The sequence below is a fragment of the Muscardinus avellanarius genome, assembly GCF_963383645.1.
Source record: "Muscardinus avellanarius genome assembly, chromosome: 6".
NCBI classification, from domain to species: Eukaryota; Metazoa; Chordata; class Mammalia; order Rodentia; family Gliridae; genus Muscardinus; species Muscardinus avellanarius.
This window is the reverse complement of record NC_137791.1, coordinates 134,881,621-134,904,455: the sequence shown is the minus strand read 5'-3', so window position 1 is coordinate 134,904,455 and position 22,835 is coordinate 134,881,621. Positions and strand designations below refer to the sequence as shown.

The window sequence follows — 22,835 nt, the reverse complement described above, 5'->3', positions numbered from 1 at the left end:
TTTTACTCCCTCCCCTTTTTGTGCTACAGTCTCTATTCAGTTTCCTTCATTTTAATGAATTTATTTAAAACTTTTTTCCAAATATCCTTTTCTGTCATTTTATTGGAATCTTAGAAGGGAAAAAGTAAGAGTGTGTGTGTGTGTGTGTGTGTGTGTGTGTGTGTGTGTGTTTGTATGTGTGTGTATTTGTGTGTGTGTTTGTATGTGTGTGTATTTGTGTGTGTGTGTGTGTGTGTGTGTGTGTGTGTGTGTTTAATCTGCCTTCTTTACCTAGAAGTTCAAGCCCTGGTCTTTTCTTCTGAGATCACACATCAGAACACAGATCAGACAGGCACAGTGAGAGACCACAGGTGAGCACCTCTGGAGCCCTCTTGGGTCCTCGCAGTGGCTGGTGAGAAGCCTTCTAATGAAGCCACCACCTCCAACGCCTCTTGTGGAGCTCCTGCACCTGCAGACAAGCTCGCTTTACCCCTCTTATGATCAGGACACTGTCAGTGCTGGCAAGGAAGAGGGAGGTCCCCACGGAGGCAGTGGACCATGGAGCTTTTATCCAAAGCCCAGAACCAGCACTAACACCTCCCAAGAGAAAGAAGTCCTCCTGGACACACAGCACCCAATTCAAAGGATGGGAGGGAGACAGCAGAATCCCTCCTGCACAAACACACTAGTAAAACAATGCACTGAGATCCCATCAACTTGAGCAGGAGGGGCAGACATCCTAGCCTTCCAGGAACCCTGGATCAGAGCTAAGGAGCACAAGAACAGGGGAGCAAAGGAACACATGAACGGAGGAACTAAAAAACACACGAACAGAGGAGCTAAGGAGCACATGAACAGAGGGACTAAAAAACACACGAACAGAGGAGCTAAGGAGCACATGAACAGAGGGACTAAAAAACACACGAACAGAAGAGCTAAGGAGCACAAGAACAGCGGGACTAAAAAACACACGAACAGAGGAGCTAAGGAACACAAGAACAGCGGGACTAAAAAACACACGAACAGAGGAGCTAAGGAGCACATGAACAGAGGGACTAAAAAACACACGAACAGAGGAGCTAAGGACCACATGAACAGAGGAACTAAAAAACACACGAACAGAAGAGCTAAGGAGCACAAGAACAGCGGGACTAAAAAACACATGAACAGAGGAGCTAAGGAACACATGAACAGAGGGACTAAAAAACACATGAACAGAGGAGCTAAGGAGCACAAGAACAGCGGGACTAAAAAACACATGAACAGAGGAGCTAAGGAGCACAAGAACAGGGGAGCAAAGGAACACATGAACGGAGGAACTAAAAAACACACGAACAGAGGAGCTAAGGAACACATGAACAGAGGGACTAAAAACACATGAACAGAGGAGCTAAGGAGCACAAGAACAGAGGGACTAAAAAACACACGAACAGAGGAGCTAAGGAACACATGAACAGAGGGACTAAAAAACACATGAACAGAGGAGCTAAGGAGCACAAGAACAGCGGGACTAAAAAACACATGAACAGAGGAGCTAAGGAACACATGAACAGAGGAGTTAAGGAACACATGAACGGAGGAACTAAAAAACACACAGAGAAGCTAAGGAGCACATGAACAGAGGAGTTAAGGAGCACATGAACAGAGGAGCTAAGGAGCACATGAACAGAAGGACTAAAAGACACGAACTCATGAGTGCTGTGCCCTACCCAGCAGTGCCAGAGGCAGGCGTAATCCACCTTGTCTCAAGCAATAATATGGCCTGCTGTCCACAGAGAACGTAAAAGCAGTGATGAAGGTGCTCTGCAGCGCTGCCCCCACGTAATGCAGTGGCATTACGGAAACTGGCAATTTCCGTAAATGCCACTTCCAGACACGTCAGGACACCATGCTCCTCCTATTGCTGCAGCCTGCGCCCACCAGCCCCATGTGCCCGCGCCCCGCCGGCGGCCGGTTACCTGTGGATGATGTGGTGTCTCTGCAGGTACTCCAGAGCCAGTGCCAGCTCGCACAGGTAGAGCTTCACGGCTCCCTCTGTGAAATGCACGCTCTGCTGCAGATGGTAGCGCAGGTCCCCGCCCAGCAGCAGGTCCACCACCATGAACATGTCTTCCTCGTCCTGGAATGAGTACCTGGGAGAGCAGGAGGACAGACGAGGGTCAGGGTGGAGACCAGTAACCCCAATTTACAAAGGAGCAAACTGAGGCCCAAAGAGAAGCTGGTGCTGCCCAAGTCCTGCGGGAGGGGAAGAGAGGAGGAGGGGCAATGGCTTTTGGTCTCCAGGCTGCCTCTGCAGTGTCAGAGCCCCCACTTCTCACATGCTGGAGCACCCCGCATTTGTTCAGAGAGATAGACAACCTTTCACAATGAGCACGGGACTCTAACATGTTGCTGCAAGCTGTTCAATGGAGGCTTTAAGTCCATGTTGCCAGGGTTTGGATCAGAAGTGTCTTCCAAAGGTCTGTGCGTTGGAGACTGTGGCATGACTGGGAGGTGCTACAACTTTTAAGAGGTGGGACCTCATGGGAGGAGGATAGGTTTTTTGGGATGCTTCTGAAGGGGTCTTTGGGACCCTGCCCTTCCTCCCTCTTAGCTTCCTGGCTACCAGGAGGTGAACAGGCCTTTTTTTACCACGTGCTCCCACCATGATGTGCCCAGAGCAACAGGGCCAAGTGACCATGAACTGGAGCCTCCGAAACTATAAGCCCAAGTAAGTCTTTTCTCTTTTAAAGTTGATCACTCAGGCATTTTATCAGAATGATGGGAGCTTGCACACATGTCAAGAGGCTGTGTAGTTGTTGACTCTGAAGAACATTTTCTTGGAAAGGAACAAGGGCCTCTCAACAAAGGTGAGAGGTATTGCCCCAACCGTCCCTGGGTCCCTGCACAGGCTGCTGCCTGCAGAGGGTGCTTGTTCCTGCAGCTCCTGAATGCAGGGATGCGCTGAGACTCCAAATCCAGGCATTACAGAAACCGGCAATTTCTACTTCTTAGCTTTGGACATTGGCCAGATCCTGAGCCAGGAGAGACCACAGGGAAGAAAACCAAAGCATTCCCGCCAACAGTCCCAGCTGAGCTCTGATGACAGCCAGCACCAATGGCCAGCCGCAGGTGGCCCACCTTGGCCAGGTGGGCTTTCCTCGGCAGCCTCAGCTGCATCACGTGAAGAGGAACTTCCCAGTGGAGCCCAGTCCACCCACAGAACATAGAATTTAAAAAGTTTGATGTTTTCAAGACATGAAGTTTTATAAAGGGTGGCATTTAATTTTGTTTATTTGGGGTTTTGTATAGAAAACCAATGTAGTATTGAATTTGTTTTTCATAAAAAATGCACATGGGCTTCCTAAGGATGGAAGAGCCCGCCGCAGAACTCCTGAGGATGTTGCTAAGCACTTGCAGAAGAGCATCGTGACACCCGAAAACGCTGTCAAGTCCTTAGCATCATGACACCCTAGAACGCTGTCAAGTCCTCAGCATCATGACACCCTAGAACGCTGTCAAGTCCTTAGCATCATGACACCCTAAAACGTTGTCAGGTCCTTAGCGGTCCATGAGGTTGAAAACAGGACCGTGAAGGGTCATCGCAGCAGTAGAGAATGTGATCGTGAAAGCTTAGACTGTGCCGCAGATCTTTGAATATTAGATCCAAGTCAGTCTAGACATCCCCTCATTCAACAGAAGAGGAAACTGAGTTCCAGAGGGAAGGAAAAACTGGGGGAGCCACTGCTGGGCTGAGGATAAGAACTCCAGGGTCCCTGGGGCAGCACTGTTGGGGATTCGCTGTGAGCTCTCATGGTTTCTTCAGTGACCTGAGCCACGTGACATCAGAAGTGGCAGGGCAGTGTGGAGAAACTGTCTGGGCAGAGGGACAGTGAGCCCAAGGCGCCAGGGCACAGGGCAAAGCTAAGAGGGATGACAGTAAGAAGTCAGCTTGACTAGGAAGAGAAGGGGAGCTGGCCAGAGAGCCAAGGGCCAAGCTAGGGGCTCCTGGCCAAGTGCTCTGGTGTGAACGTCCCGCCAAAATCAGGCTATTGGTCCATGGGAGGTGGAAATTACATAGTATATAATCCTAGAATCATGGAATCTGTCATGAAGCTCAGACCCTGGTCTCAGATCTTTGACTCTTAGACCTGAATCAGCGGGGCCATTCCCCTCTGTCAACATTTTCATTTAATTTGCATCTTGCGTTGTACTTCTCTTACTTGGAGTTTGTCTTAGTTTGTTGTCGGTTGCTCTAACAAAATAACCAAGACTGGATGGTTTGTAAAGAGCAGAGGTCAATTTAGTTTATGATTCTGGAGGCTAGGAAGTTCAAGGACCCCGTGCTTGTACCTGCTCAGCATCTGGTGAGAGTCTTCTTGCTGGACCCTAGCATGCAGGCCACAGGCCACGGTGAGTCAGAGCAAGCATAGCAGGTGCGTCTCCCTTTTCTCGTAAAGCCACTGATGCTATCAGGGGGCTCCACCCTCAGGAGTTCAGCTAATCCCAACTGCATTCCAAATACCACCCCCATGTCCAAGCCCATTAACATACGGCTTGGGGGATTAAGTTTTCGATACATAAACTGTGGGAAACATATCAAGAGAGATGTCGGGTGCATCTTTTCCTGTATTTGCCACGGTGTGGAAGGGTCTGGATGTGCAAAAAGAAGCCGCAGGATTCAAATATATGCATCCCACAGATGCTCATTTTGTATTCTAATAGATGATGGACTATTGAAACATTACATTAATAACCTGTGCGCTCTGCGCTCTGGATTCACAGCTAAGCTGTCAAAGAGTATCTCATTCGATATTTCACCACAACTCTTCGGAGGAGCAACATGAATTTTCAGAAGGAACCTTGCGGACTGGACTGAATTCTAAAGAGGAACAGCGAAAATGCAAAGAGAACAATAATCTAAGCAATGATTCAAGTCATGGCTCTTGCTACGGATCTGTATTTTGCCCCAGGCCGCGGACCCTGCATTCCCGAGGAGACTCAGTTTTATTCCTGGAGAACAGAGGATGACCTTCCGCAGATGTCTCTGTAGTCCTGTGTCATTGAGCAGCTTGGTGCCAGTGTCCTTTCTGCGGCTGGTTGTGCTGGAATTATAATTATGTTCTCATAATAGCGCTGCACACTGTCATGTAAATGATGGAGACCACAGGCGAGAAGGCTAAGCTCTGCTGCAGGGGCTCTGACCTAGGGAGAGACCCAGATAATTAGACTCTCCTTGCAGGAGGAGAAAAGCTCGTGCGCCCTGAGGGCAGAAACCCTGGCCTGGGTGTTGCAATAGGCCAGCACACAGAATGCGATGTTCCCTTAAGATTTTCTATTTTTAAAAATTTATTAATCAACTCCTTAGCTGCCAAAAGCATTCTAGTGACTTATGAAATCCCTAACAATAGAATTAAAAATAGGTAAGCCAAAGATAAGGTCAAAGAATGAAAAATCAACCCCAGCATATGGATTTAAGCAGGAGCACCTCTAATTTATGCCTAGAGATGCTGTCTGCTCGCCTGAAATGGGCCATAAATGTGTCTCTGCTCTTCTCAGAATCCAGAACAAAGAGAGATATATGATCAGCCTCAGGATTCGGGGTAGATGTGGAAAAGCCCATTGTTTAGGAAGAGCATGACTTTTAAGAGTGCTACATAAATAATTACACATATTGAAGGGGCAGGAGCGCGGTATCTCAACATATGTATACAATATGCGGGGATCAAATCAGAGCATTCAGCTTCCCAATGCCTCAAACATTCATCATTTCATCGTGTCGGTAACATTAAAAAACTCTTTCTTCCAGCTATTTTGAAATATACAATGAAAAGCATGTTTCTTTCCCTAGTACTAAAGCCAGAGGGAAATCTCTCTCCCACTGGATTCTTAGAAAAACAGTCTTCTGTAAGTGGGGAACAATCTGTCTACGTGAAGTAATGTCAAACAGAGCAACGAGTTGGACAGGCTTTTCTGTGTGTCCGTCAGTCAGCTGGAGGCGTTAATAGGCTCCTTCTGCGAAAGCCGGGCCACATGGATCAGGAGTGGTGTGGTCTGTGCTCTGTGCTCACGTGAGCTTCCAATTCGAGGGTGCATTGGAGAGAATTAGGTGATGCTCTTCGGGGACCACATTAGATGCGAACTGCCTTCGTGTGCCAATCAATACTCAGAAGGCTTCCACCCTGCACCCTTGCCAGAAGCCCAGGATTTGGTGTGGCGGGGGAGAAGCCAGCCCTGGCCTGGGATATTCATAAGGGAGCCATGGCCTTTGATGCCATGTCCCGTTTCCTCTTGCTCTTCCTCATTACTGGAGCACAACGGTTCTAACCTTGCCATCTTCCATTTTTTAGCTTAGAGCGGGGTCACCAACCCAGACCAACCTCCCTCCCCAGGGGACACAGGACAACGTGGGGACAAAATCTTTTTGGTGCAACTGGGAGGAATGCTACTGTCATCTGGAAAGTAGAGACCAGGGCTAAATATTCTACAATGCACATGACAGTCCCCACTGCAAACAATGCACCGGTCCAACGCCTGTAGTCATGAGGGTGGGAAACTTTGCCTCTTCAGGAAGCCTTCCCTAACCCCAGAGACTGAGGCAGGTGACCCGCCGGCACTCAAGGGTGAGAGTTAACGCTGGTATAGTAGTGCTCTGCACTCGGCTCTCCTTCAGTACTGCATGTGCATGGGCTCATCTCATCTCCCCACAAGCCACTGAGGCCAGTGTCACTGAGTCATATTGGAAATCTCAGGATAACCCAAGGCTCAGAGAGGCTCAGCAACACATCGAAGATGACAGAGAGAGGGAATGGCAGAGCTGGGAGCTGAACCAGGAGAGTCCATTGCTCACTGTGTGGTCCTTGCCTGATGCTCTGGTATTTATTTCCTTATGGCACTGTGACCATCTTTCCGGGTCTCTTTCTCACCAGACGCCAGGCTTTCTGAGCACAGGGACCTGGCTGGCTCAGCATTGTCTCCATGCATTTAGCAGAGTAACACAGCATTGTGCACACGCAAGGCCAAGGCACACATATTCTGTGTGGCACGTTAGTCATTGTGCGCCCACGGAAGCAGAGGTTGTGCCGAAAGGAAGAGGGGTGGGGCTGGCTGATGGGGAGGAAGCCCCTCATCCCTACAGGGCATGCTCTCCACAGGAGCGCCTTCTTATTGGTGCAATGTAATTATACATCATAACGAGGTTCGGGGTGGTAGAAGCTCAGAGGCACACAGCTCTTGGTCTATTTCCTTCCAAGTCCCATGCTCCTCCCTCCCCCACCCATGCATAAGGCTGGAACAGGTACTGACAGCTCTCTATGTGCACGTAGCATCATTTGAACACTTTCTTCCTCAACTCTCCCTGTTACCTCCCGTCTCCCTCCCCAAACCCCCTTCCACTATTTGACTAGTCTCTCCTTTATTTATCTGCAGTTTCTCTTATTTTCCAGTTTCTTTCACTTCCATATATGACTGAAAACATATGGCCCTTCATGTTCCGAAATTGTCTGATCTGATCTTGCTTAGCGTAACATTCTCCGCTTCCATCCGTATGCCCACAAATCAGAACTACACCGAGATTTTATCTAACTCCAGTTAGGGTGGCAATCATCCAGAATACAAACAGTCATAAATGATACGGGGGTGTGGGTGGCAGAAACCCTTGCTCAGCTGTTGGTGGGACTGCGGATTAGTGCAGTCACTAGGAGATCAGTGTGGAGGCTCAGTGGGTGTGGAAACAGCCTACAACCCAGAGACACCACTCTTGGAGATATTTGCAAAGGAACTGAAGTCATAATATTGTAGGGATACATGCATATTCCTGTTTCTAGCGGCACAAATCACAATAGCCCAACTATGGGCCCATCTGTCTATCAACAGATGTATACACACACAATGAAATTTTACTCAGTCATAATGAGGAACAAAATATATCATTTGCAGGAATTCCTTTTACTGGCCTCCTGTCACAGACTCTAGGAACTCCCGTTAGCCCGAGCGACTACCCTGGCCTCCCTTCACGGCCTCTTGCTCCAGCCCACCTGCAGGCCTGCCTGGAAGAAGGAGCAGCAGCGCTCAGCACAGCACTCTCGGGTACCCTCCACGCTCTGGACCTGCCTGCAGGGCCTGGCCTCCTCCTGCTCTCCACCATGGCCAGCAGTGGCTGGTGGACTGGGGCTTGTGGGTGGTCACTACTTCCTATGCTGCATGGTTCCATCCCAGAGCCAAATTGTTAGCAAGTGCTTTGGGATGCAGGTCTAGAGCTGGGTTCTCCAGTCAACTGTTTCACCAACAAAGCAGACACTTCTGCTTCCATCCGCCAGACTCCTGTCCGTCCCTCGGTGAGCTCCACACTCAGGATGGGAAGAGGCGTGCTCTTCACCGACCCCCGAGCTCCCTCAGCCTCCTCCGTCTAACCATGGGACGTGCATACTCTCACTCCTGCTCTTCCCGAGGAGAAGCCCAGTCCTGGAGGGGCGCCCAGAGGTTGCCTACAGAGTTCTGTCAGGTTTCCTTCTGGGAAGCATGTAATGCCCCCTGTTACCAGCTAAGGGGCCTACAAACTACAGGCTGGCCATACCAACCATGCGCAGGAATGTGCAGAAATGTTCGGAAGAGGCGCTGTGTACCATGGGGCAAAAACCAAAGCTAGAGTCTCTAGGTCCAGCCCCACTCTTACCCCATGACTGACCAAATCCCCATCTCATCTTGCCCAGGGCCTTTCACAAACTGATGGACACCTACAAACTGAAAGTTAATAACAGTGGAGATGTAGAAAGAAAAGGGGCCTCTGCAGGGAACTCTAGACCTTTCTTGTTCTTCTGGCAACCAAATGCACTTGATCATCAAAAATAGGTATCTTTCCCCTCCCCACTTTTTCTTTCAGAGGTAAAAATCCGTTGAGCACCCAGAGATGACTCTCTGGTGGGATGGTGTATTTATCAGCATTTCTACAGCTATAATCTAAAAGACCTGACCATGTAGTATAGAAGAAGGAATATTTGTTAGCTCACAGTTTTGGGGCTCAGTCCACGTGAGGCCAGAGACCGCTGATCTTGGAACAAGGCAGTGGGAAGCAGAGAGACGGAGGGTGCAAAGCTTCGTTCTCACAGCACTGAGGCCAGAAGCCAGGGAGCGATGGGGGGGGGGGGAGAAGGAACCATTTGCAATTCCCAAGGCCGCACCCCAGGGACCCACCTACCAGCCTAAGCCACCACCCAGATAAACCCATCATGGATTTACCCACTGCTGGGATCACAATGCTTACAACTCAGTTACATCACTTCCAAACACCAATTTATGAGCTCGTCAAGGGGCCATTCGGTATCTAAGTATAACAGATGGTCAATCAGCAAACCCCAGCAGCTGGGATGAGCCACATGTGTCCCTGCTCATGTCCTGGGTCTAGACTCTGGCATCCACAAGGGCAGAGAGCAGTGTTATCCTCAGACCACATCCAACCAGCCTCCCAGGGTGCAGATGGAGCTGAGGGCTCTTCCTCCAGCGGACCTCCAACCACTCAGGGGGAGTTAATGCCTGGTAAGAGAGGAGCTAAAAATAGCCTCGTCTGCTCTAGAAATCCAATAACAGGGAGTGAGATTCCCCATTAGCTCAGACCACACAAGTGAAGAGGAGCTTATCAGACCTGGACTGTGCTTGATACAGGGAAGTCCTTAATAACTTTTTTAATAACATTCACAATACATAAGCTGTTTTTTCTTTGAACCTGACCAGGCCACCTCAACACCACAGCATGTGATTCCATCTCCTGCTCCTTCCCCGCATGTCAGATGGAGCTGGTCGGCTGCTATTGGTCTCCCGCAGGTCAAGGCGATGACGTGGGGGACTCAGGTGCCATCAGGCTCTCCTGAGGAGACACAGGTGAATGGGCAGAGGTGAGCTGCGAGGCCAGGCCCCAACCTCTACTGAGGGCTCTGCGGACGGCGAAGGGCTGGCTCCCCGGCTGGATAAACGCAGGACGGTGTTCTTGTGGTGTCAAGATTTTATTGATTTTAATTTATATCCTCAGGCTTCTAAAGGATCGGCAGTGGCTGACAAAGGATAAGTAAGAACGAGAGAAAAAAAGAGGCGGAGAGGGGAAAACCTGCGACAAAAGGGAGGTGACTGTACTGTTCGTGGGGAAGACAGATTGTGAGCGCGGAATGACAGCTCTGACCTCTCTCACACACGGAGAAGACAAAAGGGCTCGGCAGAACCAGAGCCGCTGGCACGTCCGGTGGGACGAGAGGGAGCCGAGGCTCGCCTCCTGGGCTGGATTCCAAAGGAAGCCACAACTCGGGTTCTTTGAGGAGGGCATCGTCAGATAACAGAGTGGGAGGGACGTCAGGGCATCTCCCGCATGTTGCCAGGTGGGGCCCTGAGGGCTCTCCGTGCCACCCGCTGAGGCTCCCTGCCTTCCAGATCTCACCGATACTTTCTACGCTTTGCTGTAAGCTTTATTATTTTTGGTGTAAGCTTTATTATTATCTCTGTCTCAATGGCAATGGCAGTGAGGCTCAGAGAAGCCAAGCAATGTGGGCAACGTCACACGCAGCCCTTCCCCAGCCTCATTTCTCTGAAATCCTTTTGCCATAAGCCGTGTGTGTGTGTGTGTGTGTGTGTGTGTGTGTGTGTGTGTGCGTGTTCCTAGGGATTGAACCCAAAAACATTCTACCTCCAAGCTACACCACCAGGTCTTTTTATTTTGAACCAGGGTCTTGCTGACTTGCTGAGAGCCTCCCTACATTGCTGAAGCTGGCCTCGAACCTCTGATTCTCCAGTCTCAGCTTCCCAAATACCGGGAGACCTGTGCCACCATTCCCGGCTGCCAATAGCGTATTTCAGGTTCTTTTCCTCCCCTCCTGGAGGGAAGGCCCTTTAACTACACTGTTTGCACTCTCCAGAGGCGACAGGAATGGGCCTCCCACCTGCCTTTTGTTTGTTTAGGATACAAGCACCTTCCATTTAGCATCAGCAACTTGTTCTAAAAGCTGCTCATTCTCTTTGAAAACACTAACCGAGAATGGAGTTCCCGGAATGTTTCAGATGGGAAAAATTACAATGCATTACCCATTAACCTAAATTTCTCAACCCAATTTCTTAAAATGCAGGATAAACACAATGAAGTAGGTCAGAGATTCATGTTCATTTGTCAACTGCTCCAAGCATTCCAGCCTCATAATCACACATTACCTTTGATGTATTTGCTTTTTTTTTTTTTCTTTTGTGGTACTGGGGATGAAACTCAGAGGCATTCCTCCAAGCTACATCCCCAGCCCTATTTCATATTTTCTGTTGGGAAACAGGGGCCCAGTGAGTTGCTAAGAGTCTCATGAGGTCGCTGAGGCTGGCCATGAACCTGTGAGCCCATCTCAGCGCCGTCCCAGCCTCAGGTGGGGGTCACCAGCCCTGTCTTGGCTTTTGCCTTATGCAGCAACGCGCTCTTGCCTGCCCCAGCTGGATCTGAGACTCACATCCCCGCTGGCCATAGATACTTAGGATGATTTTTCAAACTGACTGCCCTTGGTTCTGACATGCTATTAGTTGGATTTGGAATGAAACTTGAGACGTGCCCTCACGTCAGCCTGTTAGAAACGCACTGAGTTTTAGAGTTCTAAATATCAGTTTTCCCATGTAACCAATGGCTGAAAAGTACCAATACATACATGTAGGGCTGAGCTCTGTGAAGTTGCCGATAATCATCTGGCTTTGACTAAGGAAGCGACAGTGCCACATGGCTCAACCTAGTGCAGTCTGACCAGTGTGTGGACCACCACAGCGGCTTCCCAAGGCACCAGAACCAACCCAGGCCCTCTGACCCGGCCTGCCATCCTTGGGACCCGGCCCACAGGCCCCTGTTCTCACTGTATCCTGAGCTGCTTTGTTTGCCCCATCTTCTGTTTTGGCATTTGTTCCTTTCTGTTCTCATCCTGGGTCTGTGCACCCACTGCTTTCTTGGGCCTACCTTCCTACACCCTGTCTGTCCTTGGTCCTCCCTTCCATTCCTTATTCTTAGCTCACAAGAAAACTCAACAGATAAGCCTCCCTTCCCTACCTAATTGGAGAAGCCATACTCTTTTCTGACATCCTGTAAGTCCAAGCCATGTTAAATTTTTCTTTCCGTTTATCCAGATCTGAGACAATCTAGGTACTCATCTGTCTCCGTGTGCGCTGTCTCCCCTGCCACCCACAAACATGAGCCCGGGGAACCAAGAAGCTCGGCAACCTAGGGAGACTCAAAACAAAACAAAACTCAAAAATACAACAGAACTAGGGGTGTAGCTCGGAGGTAGAGGACCGTAGGCTCAGTCCCTATGTATGTATGAATAAATCGTGCATACGTAACATAAGTAAGCCTGGCACAATGGTGCTCACCTGTAATCCCAGTACTTGGGAGGCTGAGACAAGAGGACTGCAGGTTCAAGGACAGCCTCAGCAAGTAGTGAGACTCTCATCAACCTAGTAAGACCCTGTTTCAAAATAAAAATAAAGTAAATAGGGCCGAGGGTACAACTCAGAGGTAGAATGCCTGTGAGTTCAATCCCCGGTGCTATGAAAAATAAAAATAATAAAAAGATAACCCATAAAATGATATAAATTATTTGTAATTCAAACACCTGATAAGAGCTCTTTATACACAATTAAAGAACTCTTATAACAACAGTAAAAGGGATGAAGTCTGATACATGCTAAGATATGGGTAAATCTTGAGCACATTATGCTAAAGGAAGAAAGCAAGTCACAAAAGGTCTGTGATGTAGGATTCCATTTTTGTAAAATAGGCAAATCTATACAAACAGTGGCTGAGGGTTTCTGAGGGGCCGGAAGGTGCAGGGAACGAGAAGTGACCCCTAATAGGCATGAAATTTCTTTTATGGGTGATGAAGTTCTAAAATTAATTTGTGGTAAATGGTGGCGTAAGTGTGAATACACCAGAAACTTTAAGATTGTGTATCTTACTTTTTGGTACTGGGGATTGAACTCAGAGGCATTCTACTTCCAAGCAGCACCCCTAGCCTTCCTAATTTTATCTCTAAACAGGATCTCACTAAGTTGCTGAGGGCCTTGCTAAATTGCAGAGGCTAGCCTCAAACCTGCAATCCTGCTGTCTTAGCTTCCCAAGTACTAGGATTACAGGCATGTGTTATCATGTCTGGCTTACATTGTCTATTTTAAAAGGGTGAGTTTCATGGCAATTCAATTTTATGGGTAAATTTATATCTCAATCAAATCATTTCCTTCCAAGTGCAATATGCATGGCAATGTTTAATATAATATCATTTATATAAAAAGAAAAAAGATATTTTAAAAGGGGGAATGACTACATGTATTAATTTTATGCACATAAAATATCTCTTGAAGTAAGTTCACAAAATGGAATCTGACACAGGAGAAACGATGACACTGGGTAGCCTGGCTTCGGGAAGAAAAGACTTTCTACTCTGTACGTCTCTGTACCTTTTGACTTTGTGAACTGTATGAATGTACCTATTCAAAAATAAAAATGGAATTAAGTATTTCCACTTAAACTGAAAAAAATGAACAAGAGACTTGAAGAGGTTCTTCAAAACACTAGACGTGCAATTGGCCAGTAAATATATAAAAAGGTGCTTGGCTTCATTAGACATCAATGCAAATTAAAGACAAGGTGTGATATCTCCTCATACTCAACAAATTAGTTAAAAGGAAGAAAGAACAAATGACAACATTAAGAGTTGAAGATGTATCATCCCTGATTCTCAGCCACTGTTGTTTGGAGTGTAAATTGATTAAAAACAAACAACATCATCAACAACAAAAAAAACCCAGCTCCTGGGCCAGCCAACTACTTAGCAGCTTCACTCAACATTCTATTCCACACTGTTTCACCCCAGATACTTGACAACCACAACTTAAAGGAAGAAAAATTTATTTGCTCACAATTCTGGAGGTCTCAGTCCATGTGAGGCTGGGTCACAGCTGCACAGCTCAGGGCATGATGGCCGGAGGCCGGGAGGACAGTGCAAAGGCTCTGCTCTCACTTCATGGAGGCCAGAGCAGAGAGGGCAGGCAAGGGGAGGAGCGACTCTATACCCCAGGAGGCCACACCCCGGGGCCCCTCCTCAGCAGCCAAGCCCCGCCTCCAACATGGCTGCCTTGCGAGGTCTGCGGACATTCTGGGTCCAATCATAACAAGCACTATCTACTAAAGCTGAATGTATATGTACTCAGCAATTTCACTGCTTGAATATTCACACCTAACTAGAATGTGTACTTATATTTGCCAAAGTACATGCATAAAAATGTTCATAGCAAAATTATCTATAAAGAGCAACAATAGGTAATGGTCTCGTATTTAGTTTTAATTTTTATTTAAATTTATTTATTTATGATACTGGAGATTGAACTCAGGAGCATTCTACTGCCAAGTTATACCACCAGCCCTATTTTTTTTTTTATTTTGAAACAGGGTCTCATTAGATGACTGAGAGTCTTCCTAAATTGCTGAGGCTGGTTTTGAATCTGTGATCCTCTGGTCTCAGCCTCCCAAGTACTGGGATAACAGGCATGCACCACCACACTGGGCTTAGTCTCATATTTTTAATCTCAAGAGATAGAATACATAGGCAAACAGTGGTATCATTACACAACTGGATGACTGCTACCAACAACAAAACAGATTTCACAGATGCCTTGTTAAACGAAAGAAGCCAGGAGAAGTGGGATGGTAAGTCATTGAGGGCAGACTTACGACAGCCAGCTGGTAGGTAGGCTGTCATATTGGGCATCGATATACCTGTTACCAGGCTGACCAGTCATTTATTCACTGAATGAATGATGAGTGAATTCCTGCTGAGTATCAAAGTTTAATGTGGCCAGAAATACTCTTACGAATGGTCAAAACGTGTTCCAAAGGACCAGGTTGGCCAGTAACAAATAATTGTAAAAATATGTACTAGTCAATGTAACAATTTCAAAAATGAAAGAAAAAATAAAAAGGTAACTGCTCTTAAATGCCTTGGCAATCTGCACAAAGGCCATACATGGTTGTGTGCAGAGACAGAAATGATGGGGGACAGTTCTTATATCATCTTCCTTTCTTTTCTCTTTCTTTTCTTTTTTCTTGAGTAAAACCCATCCTATTATTTCCACATCACAGAAGAATGGACAGGTGAAAAGAGAAGAGACTTCTTCCCACATGTCACAGATGGAGACAGTTCATCCATGAGAGCATTTGTGAGTGAACAGAGTCAGTCCCTTCGACTTCTCCCAGCACTCCAGGTCACCCACTGGAACCGCATTAAGGCTGTGGCTGTCTGATCCTCCTGTCCTACCATTTCTGAGGCAATTTGAGAAGAATGAGTTGGCCATGTATAAAGGCCACTCCAGACAGTTCTTTGCCTCTCCAGCTGTCTTTTACTGAAAGTCCAAAGCGATCTCAACACTTTTGCAACCAATGATTTACCTGACGTTGGCATGGGGAATTCTGTCCTAGTGAGCACCCTGACTCCACATCATGCTGTCTACAACCAAAATGCAAAATTTACCTTCCTTGTCTGTAAAACTAGCATCAAGCAAACAAACAAAAGCAAGAAAACCAAGCAAATGTGTTGATTACAAGGCTTTGGAGTTGGGAAGAGTGAGATCTAGAGGGAGGAAGCTCCCCTGGAGTTGGCCCTGGCCATTCCCAAGTCTGGCACTCAGGTTCAGTGGAGGCCAGTCCAAGGAAGGCCTAGTATTTAAAGAGTAGCCTCTGTCCAAGTCAACTAGGCAAAGGGGACGCCCCTGCAGCATCCTGTTCTCCTATGAGGATATCTGGTGCTGAGGGAAGAGTCAAGGTCTGGGCATTTGGATGAAGCCAAGTGGAGACCATGCCAGCCATTTGCCCTGGTACCTCTCTGGGCTGCTCCTTGTGCCTGAGACATCTTTTCCTTCTCACTGTAAAAGTGAGAACAGACCACAGTGGTATTATGAAAGCACGTAAAAACATTCGTGTACACAGAGTTGTGATGCACAAATCATTATAAAAATAGACACAATTAGATTCTACAAAGATAATAAATAATAAGAGTAAATGAAAAAGAAAGGAATCCGGCTGAGGTTTGAGTTCCTTGGCCTTCTTGTCAAAAAAGCAGCTGCTATGTGACCTCTAACACCCGTTTTATCTGAGTTCCTTGGAGATTTGACAGGATACAATGGGAACATGAACTTCTCTGTCTTCAAGATGCAGCTCGGGGTTGGAGCGAAACCTTTGCATGACAGGGTGGTGTATGGAGAGGAGCAAGTGCATTTGAACAAGTCTGTATCATTTTTTAAAGGGAACAAAACCTTGGTAAAATGATGAAGTGTCTGCATTCTCACCTGGTTCTTCAGTGAATGCTCAGGTTCCAATGACAGGAACAGGCGCAGTGTACTGGGCACCTGCAAAGCTTGGGTGGTGGAGGCAAGCTACAAAACTGGTCCCACTGCAAAAGCTGAACCTTGTCATGAGTACTCTTCACTCCTGGCTGTGGGCCTGCCTTCTCCCCCAGCCCTCCCTACATAGCTCACCAGAGTCCCGGGCCCAGCAGTGTTCTTATAGCAGTTCTGCTCCCTGGGACCCTCCAAGAGCCTCTTTAACTCGGCCACCAAGCCCAGTTCACTCCTCCATCCCTCTAATGAGGTTTCCAGTGCAGTCCGCACACCAAGTACTGCAGAAATTGATAAGAATGCCACAGAGGTGGCCACAGAGTCCTGAAAGCTGATGTCTGCAGAGCGACGGGGAGCTAGCCAGCCGAGGATGGCAGAGAGACCACGACCCCTGGGAGGGTGCACCTCTGCGCAGGCTTCTCTCCCCCCACAGGCTGGGGTAGAGAGCACCAGGCATGGCCGTGCCCATAATTTATTTGCATCAACATGGACCAGTGGCAGTTTTAAGTGAAAATAACACAACAGTCTTTTGAGATCAAGACTGGAAAACAATTCTCGACCATAAAACACAATCTGACAAGATGGAATGAAAGGAATTCACTCTGTTGGTGATAAAGGGAGGACAAGAAGGCCAGGCAGGAAGTGGCTGCATGACTCGACAGTGTCCCTTGATGGTCGCCAATTGTCTTCTCTGTCCATCTGAATATTGTCTGCCCTGTGTTGCTCCCAACATTAGGACACTCAGCCCCATGGTGGCAATGAAACCCACTGACCATATGTTGTAGGTCCTTTTTGACTCTCTTCTGTTCTACTGATGTATTTGTCTATCTTGATGCCAATAGTACACTGTCTTGATTACCATGTAATTCTTGAAATTAATTAAGATTAATTTTGCAACTAGGTTCATACTATTTTAAGTTATTTCAATTATTCTAGGTTCTTTGCATTTCTAAATAAAGTAGAAAAGCAGTTTGTCAATTTCTACCAAAAAAACTTGCTGGAATTTTGATGGAGATTGTCTAGAATCTATTGACTAGTTTGGGGCAATTGTTTTCTTTTATTGTTGCACTGTAGTCATCCATCTTAATGGGGTACAGGATGGTAGAGGCACACATGCACATATCACTCATTTAGTCTTTCTGTACTTCATACCCTATTCCCTCCCCCTCCCTCTTTCTGTTTGGCCTAGTGATGAACTTTGATATGTTTGTGAATGTACATCATATATTAGAAGATTTCCCTTTTCCCGCTTCCCATCCCCCTCAGTTCACCTTATTTGCTCATCTAATTTTTCTTCTTCTTCATCTAGAGTTCCTCCTATATCCCATTTTCTCCCTAGCTTCCACATAATTAGGGAGAACATATGATTTTTTAGTTTTTGTGACTGATTAACTTCACTTAGCATAATGTCTCTAGTTCCATCAATTTCCCTGTAAATGATGTAATTTTGTTCTTTTTATGGCTGAGTAAAATTCCATTGTGTACATATTCCATAGTTTTATAATCAATTCATCTGTTGATGGACATCTTGGCTGGTTCTATAAGCTGGCAATTGTGAATTATGTAGCTATAAACATAGATACATAAATATCAGTTTGGTAGCTTGGTTTCCATTCTTTTGGGTGGATACCCAGAAGTGGTATTGCTGGATCATATGGTAGATTTGTTCCCATTCTTATGAGGATTCTCCTACCACTTTGTTTTCCAAAAATGGTTAATTTGCAATCCCAGCAACAATGTATTAAAGTTCTCACTTCTCCATATCCGTACCAGAATTTGTTGTTGTTTGTGTTTTGAATGATTGCCATTCTAGTTGGAGTTAGGTGAAATCTCAGGGTAATTTTGATTTGCATTTCTTTGATTCCTAATGATATTGAACACTTTTTCATACACTTATTGACCATTTGAATTTCTTCCTTTGTGAAGTATCTATTTAGCTCACTTGTCCATCTTTTGATTGGGTCATTTGTTTTCTTACCAGTGTATTTCCTGAGTTCTCTGTATATTCTAGATATTAGTCCTCTATTGGAGTAGTTGGCAAAAATTTCCTCCTATTCTGTCAGTTCTCTGTTGAGGTTCTTGATAGTTTCTTTTGCTGTAAAGAAGCTCTTCAGTTTAATGCAACCCTACATATTGATCTTCCTTTTAATTTCTTGTGCCATTGGGGTCTTGAGAAAGTTTTTACCTGTGCCTATGTGTTGCAGTGTTAGAACTATCCCCTCTTTAAGGACCTGCAAGGTCTTCAGTCTGATTTTCAAGTCTTTGATCCATCTTGAAATGACTCTTGTGCGGGGTAAGAAAGTAGAGTTTATTTCCACTTTTCTGCATATGGCTAACTATTTCTGCCACACATCATATTTTCAGGAGCTCCTGTATACTGCTGAGTACCCGGTGAGCTGGGGTGCGGTATCAACAGCCCAATTAACACTGGCCATGGAATACGTCTCTAGGAAGGAGAAATTCAAACTGCATATGGAAGTGGCTGTGCAGTGCTCCTGGGTAAAAGGACAATTGAGGTTGACAAGTCTGCAAATACAAGAGCTCCATCAGACTGGTGCATCTGTAGTACATGGTGGGGCCAGAGGGGCAGGCAGGGTGATTGTCTCCGTCCTTATGCACCAGGGACAGGTGTGTGCAGTGAAGCATGGTAGAACTGTGTTCAAACCAGGAAGAAGTATCAGCGTGAGACTTCCCTGACATCCCTCACTCTACCATGATGCACAGCAGATGCTGGGGAGCTTAGCTCGCCTCCCTGCAGCTGCATAGCAGTTCTCAGCCCACGGGCTGCCTCAAGCAGGAAGGATAAGCTCTCAAGCCAGCTCTGCCCTGTAGCTGGCCCTGGCCCATCCAGAGCAGCCTCCCCGCAGCACAGGCTGGCAGTGCTGGCCAGCTGCCTTCCATCCTGAGCCAGAACAACCCCCCTCCCTCTCTATCTCCGACATTCAAGCAAAAGATCCTAGAAGTTTAAAGGAATTACAAGTCCAGTAACTTTGGAGTTGACCAGGCACTTGCACGTCCTTGATATTATTTTGTGTTGCAAAGTCAGCAACAGAGACGTCAGCTGCAGAGATGTGTCTGGGCAGCTGCCATACTTCTTTCCAGAGATGGTGGCGCTGAGGAATGAGCAAAGTTTTCAAATCTGCCCTTTGACTTAGAAAATGTGGTGCACAGAGCATCTCTGCACCGTGTCTGTTGTTTGTGAGCAGCACCGGTTCCCAGTCTCCCCCCCCCCTCCTATCTACAGCAATCGCTTCTCACTACACACTGGCTATGGGAATGGATGAGCCGTCGGGAGTCTTGCAGAACACGCGAATGAACCTGATTTTAGTCTCAGCTGTGTGACTCACTCCCCACATGACCTTGGACAATCATGTCATCTATCTAAAACTTGGTTTTCTTTCTGAAGACATGAGAATATTCTCAGCCTCCTGGGGAAGCTATAACTGATGATGATGGGGGAGGCCTTCCCCACTCCGATTGGGGCCCGAGCATGCACGAACCTCCATGGTGGGGGGGAGAGGAATTTGGTGCTGAGCTGAGATGCACAGGGAAAGCAGGGTAGGGACAGGGAAGAAATCAAGGTCACAGACTGCAATAACTATTTTTTATTTTACTTGATTTCGAACACACAGGGACACAACTGAATTTCAGAATATATTGATGGCATCACACCCGGGTGGACTAAGCTATAATAGATACAAGACAATTCTTTTGCCCCTAACACCCATCGTTCACTCGGACTCCGTCAGGTCTTCCGCATTCGTGGTTTTAACAAGATGATGGAGCATGTAGCCTGTTTGTGAGCAAGGCACATTTCAATACAAAGTCCTCCACCCAAGCATCCCACACCCTCCTAACTTCATGGTCCAGAAACCCACCTCTGGCGTTCCATGCTTAGGATGGAGACCTCTAGTTGGGCTTTATTTAGCCTGTCCCATAGTTGGCAGGGATATATTCAATAGCATGTGATCAACATTCAAGCAAGAAATGCTGGAGGTTGAAAGGGACTGCAGGTCAGGCAACACTGGAGCTGACCAGGCACCGGATGTCCTTGTTCTTATTCATGTTGCAAAGTCAGTGTGAATACTCTCCCCAGAGTAGACAGAGGAGTCTTGACCTCACAGAAGTCAAGGGGAACTGCTCAAGCCTACCATGATGGAGGGAAGGGACCGATCCCCAGATTTCCATCCCACACCAGCACTCCATTGAGCAAACCAAAGCAGGAGAGAGCCACGGCTGGGGAAAGCGCTGCATGGGTATGAATCCAAATGATTTTGATCCAGAGGGCCGTGCATCCTCAGGCTTACACTTTGTGCTCCCTGCCAAGTGCAACAGTTCTTGTTCTAATTTCTTCACCTCTTCCCAGAGTTCGCGCCGCCTCTCAATTGAGTCCCATCTGTGAATTTAATTAACCAGCGGCTGTCGGTGCCTTCCAGATCATTAATTAAGATTTTCTTTGAAACAGACCTAACCCTTTTACTCTCCACCAGCCCTGGAGACTTTGGGGGCAGCTCTGAAGAGAACTGTTTATTTTAACCCTACATTATAAGCTCAGTTTGTAAGTCGAGTTTTATACCTCTGCTATCTCAAAGAGCTAATTCTCCAGAAAGACCTTATGAGGCCTCTTGCTCTGAATATAGCTGGTCAAAACACAAGCACAAGAAGTTGATTCCAAATGTTGTTGATACTACTGTTGCTAGATAGGTCTAAATCCTAGACCTATCAATGCATTTGCTTATTAGGAGAGTTCTTTTTACGTATTATCAAATACTAGAGCTCTCTGAAACTATTATCTAACAATATAAGAATGGGTGCATATATTTGGGTATCTCCATTAAAATCAACACTAGGCTACTATAAGGAATGCATTTGGAATATACCAAGTCAAAATAAAGAAGGTAAAAAATTTGAAGTCTACAACAATGACATACGAGTAAGTCATTACAGCCAAAGACTACAATTAACCAGGAAATAAAAAGTGAAAATAGTCAATTTGGAGTTACAGTGTATGGAAAGGTTTATTTTCATTTTTCTTTTCAAGTTGATATATATATATATCAAATAAAGGAAAGCCTGTCATAACTGAGTATTTTATACCCATCTCAGTGTTCACATACGGCTCAGGACATTGGGCCAGTGGTACTCCTGGTGATACGCCAGTGCCTCTTGTAAACCCGAGACATAGAAGGGCGCCAGCTCCCCGGGGCTTCCCACTGCTCCACTCCCTTCTCTGAGAACAAGTGTGCAGACGTCCATGTGTGCAGCAGGTTAGGAGACACAAAGGGTTAAGTTTTCTAGGGGCAGCCTTCAATGCCCCCAGAGCTACAGGGATGTCCACACTTTCTCCTGCTCAGGTGGCGTCATCTTGATCACCCTGATTCTTACAAAGGACCAGAGACATTTACTGATAATAGAAAAAGAACTTCCTAACTTTTAGGATTGGAGTAACTCATTATCTATATGGTATAAACAATATTAACCCCTACCTCATGCTATATGATCATTTGAAATAGATAACACATCTATGAGATAAGTATATTTTCTAAAGATAATAAGGAGGTTTTCTTTGTGATCTGAGGTAGAAAAAAATATAGAAAGAAGACAGGAAGCAGTGGACATAGAGAATAAAACTGATACATTATAATTAATTCAAATTAAAATCTTACAGTCAGGCATGGTGGCACACAACTGTAATTCTAGTACTTGGGAGGCTGAAGTGGGAGGATCGCAGATTTGAGGCCAGCCTCAACAACTTAGTGTGATTCTCAGGTCTTAGTGAGACTCTGCCTCAAAATAAAAAACAAAAAGGGCTAGGGGCATAGCTCAGAAGTAGAATGCCCCTGGGTTCAACCCCCAGTACCACACACAATAAATAAATTCTTACTCATGATGACATTAAGACATCATTAAAAAATGAAATCAAGCCATAAGCTAAGGCAAAATATTCTTAAAATGTGTGACCGACAAAAGAATCTTCCAGAATATATAACGGGCTTCTAAATAATTAAAAATACAAATGTAAACAAAAGACCTGGACAGATACTTCATGAGGAGGAGATACAAGTCCCAAGAAGTAGATGAAAAGTTCCTAACATCTTCAGTCATCAGAGAAAAGACAAATTAAAACCTCAAAGAGAAACAAGTACTAGCTGAGTGGAAGGGCTGTGATGAGCACTGCGGACACCGCGTTAATAAGGGAAGAACTGAACCGAGTAAGCTGCTGCCGGGAGTGCACACACGAGCCCTCTCATGATTATGGTTTGAAAGAATTAATACTGTTAAAATATCCATGCTATTTAAAGCGATTTTCAGACTCCATTCAATTCCTATCAAAATAGCAATTGTCATTTTTTATAGAACTAGAAAAACAATCCTAAGACTCACAGGGAAATGCCCAAGACCACAAAGAGCCAAAGTGATTCTGAGCAGGAAGAGCGAGGCTGGAGGCATCACGGTGCCTGAGTCCACTGCACACTACACAGCCACCGCGTCCA

General features: G+C 46.3%; 1 protein-coding gene across 2 annotated transcripts in view; it reads right to left on the bottom strand.

Moving 5' to 3' along the window:
* The window catches only part of STK32B (serine/threonine kinase 32B), a gene marked incomplete at both ends in the record, with an annotated part of 391,796 nt that overhangs the window by 142,013 nt on the left and 226,948 nt on the right, over positions 1-22,835 (bottom strand). For both annotated transcript variants that reach the window (XM_080698041.1, XM_080698042.1), the window contains one exon: positions 1,938-2,111. In XM_080698041.1, the coding sequence (XP_080554167.1) occupies positions 1,938-2,111 (174 nt within the window). The remainder of the gene's footprint in view (positions 1-1,937; positions 2,112-22,835) is intronic.